General features: G+C 32.8%; 1 protein-coding gene across 1 annotated transcript; it reads left to right on the forward strand.

Moving 5' to 3' along the window:
- Window positions 1-643: 643 nt before the first annotated feature.
- Window positions 644-964, forward strand: LOC106326660 (protein RALF-like 18). Its single transcript, XM_013764575.1, has one exon. It carries the CDS (start codon window positions 644-646, stop codon window positions 962-964), a length of 321 nt encoding a protein of 106 aa, XP_013620029.1.
- The last annotated feature ends 400 nt before the right edge of the window (window positions 965-1,364 follow it).

A 1,364-nucleotide genomic window follows, 5' to 3' on the forward strand; every position in this document is an offset into this window, starting at 1 on the left:
TCAAAGATGCTTCAATTATGGTTTTCTCACTCAAATTGATTGGTTTTTTGAACGGTCGTCGTCGTTCTTCTTCCTGAGTTCTTACGAAAGCTCCCTCTCTCTCAAATTGACTTTCAACTGGGCTTCATCCCTCTACTCATATGGGCTTCTAACTTTCATTTTGGGGTTTCAATTATGGTTCTTTTTAATTGGGATGTATAACTGGGCTGGACCCTATTAACCTTGTGTCTGATGTCTGTAAACTTTTTTTTTTTTTTTCAGTTTTATTAATGAAAGCCTTGTTTACAAAAAAAAAAAAGAATATGGCAATCAATATTAAATTTTAACCGGTTGCGAATCGACTCGCTTAATTTCAATAAGTCTTCTTTAGATGAAAACAAGTACAATGAATCAAAGATTAGATTGCTATAATTTGGGTATGAAGACCAGATTTTTTACTCAAAATGAAAAAAATCAAAATTACTAAGTCAAGTATTCCAGGAACCATGTTGATACAAATGAATATGTTGCCATAAAAGATGAACCTACAAAAAAAAACAACATTTATATAAATGTTGACTAAAACAAGTATTTAATTACAAACCTCTGGACTCTAATCAGTAACAAAATCAATCACTCTCCATTTTAAACACTCTTGACATCAATGATGAATATTGTGAAGTTCTTGATCATCGCTATCGTTGGGACCATCTCGGTGGCTTTATGTCCAACATTTGTCCAATCTCGAAAGACAAAATGTGACTGGCTGGGTGGGAATTGCATCAAAGGTGGAGAAGAAGAGACCATGAAGATGAGTTCTGGTCTGGATGTGAGCCGTAGGGTCTTGCAAGCGACACGATATATAAACTACGATGCATTGAAGCACAACGTACCAGCAAAACAACATGGTCAACGAGACCGACCGGATAATCCATACCGGCGAGGTTGTACTCTCGCTACAAAATGTTACCGGCTTACGGATTAAACAACATAAATACAAATTTCTATTTTTTTTGCAACACAAAAAAAAAACTGTTTCTCTTTCCCCCTTAATATTTACTTTTCTGTTAATGTATTTTGTATTATTACCTTTGATTGGTATCTTCAGTAATATTAAATTTTTCTACTATCTTCAGTAAGATCTAATTCACATGGGTCAAAGAAAAATTGCACATATAACTAACTGAATTGTATAATTTACAGCTACTATGATAAAACTAGAACTGAGGGAAAAATACAAAATTTTGGAATTTTAATTTTACGATGATTACGAGAACTTCTCGACATATTTGAGGAAGAATTGTTGAAAGGATTATTTTTTACTATATTCACTTTTAATAAAAAACTATAGAAGGATAATTTATATTGTAGAGTAAGAATCTCCA

Source organism: Brassica oleracea, chromosome C2 (genome assembly GCF_000695525.1).
Source record: "Brassica oleracea var. oleracea cultivar TO1000 chromosome C2, BOL, whole genome shotgun sequence".
NCBI classification, from domain to species: Eukaryota; Viridiplantae; Streptophyta; class Magnoliopsida; order Brassicales; family Brassicaceae; genus Brassica; species Brassica oleracea.

What these genes read in the sequence shown, in the direction of transcription:
- LOC106326660 (XM_013764575.1), top strand. Translation starts at nt 644, where the DNA reads ATGATGAATATTGTGAAGTTCTTGATCATCGCTATCGTTGGGACCATC.